This window comes from Vombatus ursinus, unplaced genomic scaffold (assembly GCF_900497805.2).
Source record: "Vombatus ursinus unplaced genomic scaffold, bare-nosed wombat genome assembly UNPS02014863.1, whole genome shotgun sequence".
Lineage (NCBI taxonomy): Eukaryota > Metazoa > Chordata > Mammalia > Diprotodontia > Vombatidae > Vombatus > Vombatus ursinus.
Window position 1 is genome coordinate 32099922 of NW_020954641.1, and position 1536 is coordinate 32101457.

At 43.8% G+C, this 1536-nt stretch overlaps 1 protein-coding gene across 1 annotated transcript in view; it reads left to right on the top strand.

The window, feature by feature from the left end:
* The first annotated feature begins 1100 nt into the window (after window positions 1-1100).
* Window positions 1101-1536, top strand: part of CD74 (CD74 molecule) — an 11047-nt gene continuing 10611 nt past the window's right edge. The window contains exon 1 of the mRNA XM_027841733.1: window positions 1101-1396. Coding sequence (XP_027697534.1) covers window positions 1320-1396 — 77 coding nt within the window. The 5' untranslated portion in view covers window positions 1101-1319. The remainder of the gene's footprint in view (window positions 1397-1536) is intronic.

A 1536-nucleotide genomic window follows, 5' to 3' on the forward strand; every position in this document is an offset into this window, starting at 1 on the left:
AGAAAGGGAAGCAAGGGCCTCAGTCATTAAAAACTACTTAGAGTGCTCTGGCACCCTGGCTGTTTTATGACCCTTTTGTGTAGAATTATCCCACCCAACTTATATCCTCTAGCGATCCTAAAACTTGAAGACCCAAGGACCAGATATATTTTAGTGGCCTTGGGTTTCTATGCCAATGTATCTCTCCTTCCCAGAGGAGCTTTTAGAATGGGGCAGTTTTCCCAGTTGAGACACAAGAGTTAACATGGCATAGTATCAAGAACAGTAGATTTCAAATTACAGAACCTGGGTTCAAATCCTACCTGTACTATTTACTATCATGGCTACCCTGGGCCAGTCATTGGAATTCTTTAGACCTTAATTTCCTCATCTGTTGTTGGGCTAGATGACTTCTAAGATCCTTTCAGCTCTAAAGCCATAATCCTATTTGCACAGCCCCAGTCAATTCCCTTTCCCTCTCCTGGCCTGTTTCTTCTTTTGTAAAATGAGGGGGATGAGCTATATTATCTACAAGCTTGCTCCATCTCTCAATTCTATGAATTTTTAGAATTCTAGATCTGGAAGGGACCATGCAACATTGACTGTCAGAGTTTAAGGGGTCCATCTAACATAGAATGACAGAGATGGAAAAGACCTTAGAGGACAGCATATCATAGCTGGAAAGAACCTTGAAACAAAATATCAGAACTGGAAGAAACTATACAGCAGAATGTCAGTCAGCCAAATATTTATTAAGCACTCTACTATGTGCTAAATGTCAGAGATGGAAGGAACCTTAGAAATGCTCTGGGCCAAATCCTTTATTTACAAAGGAGGAAACTGAGTTACGGAGACAAGGGATTCATGGTCACATGTTAGCCTCTTTCTGTCCCTACCAGTCTCAGAGTGGGGGGAACCAAAAACATTCCCTTTCCAGAGCTATCTGTAGAAGCAGGAATAGTCTTGGCTTTTCCTTATCTCTATTTTTTCTAATAGTCCAAAGAGCTCTCTCTTCATAAAGGTCTGCCTAGAAGCAAGTGATGCTGCCTGCTCAGCCAATGGGATGACAGGACTCTGCACCTGAACCAAGAACTCCCCTTCCTCCTTGTCCACCGAAGTGGGAGAGGGGTGGCAAGAGCTGAGTTGGGTATTTCCAACTTGGACTTTCACTTCTACTAACTGGGTGGGTTGGCCTTCCCCCTGAACGAATCAAATTCTTCTTCAGCATCAATTTGAAGGGCTGGTCTGGGTGTATCAGGGTCAGAGAACTCAGGACAGCAGAGGAAGTCGGACTAGCGGCGGCTGAAGTCTCTGTGAGGGGTAAACCAGCTGCAAACACCATGGAGGACCAGCGAGACCTCATCTCCAACCATGAGCAGCAGCCCATGCTGGGAGGAAACGCAGGAGGACAACAACGGTACAGAAATTTTAAAAAGGAAAAAAAACTTTCTCTATAAAATCTCGGAGTAGGAAGGGACCTAGCAAATCTAGTCCAATATGAAATGTCTATATGTTTGTATAGCTAGGTATATAGACAGACAGACAGACAGAGATAAG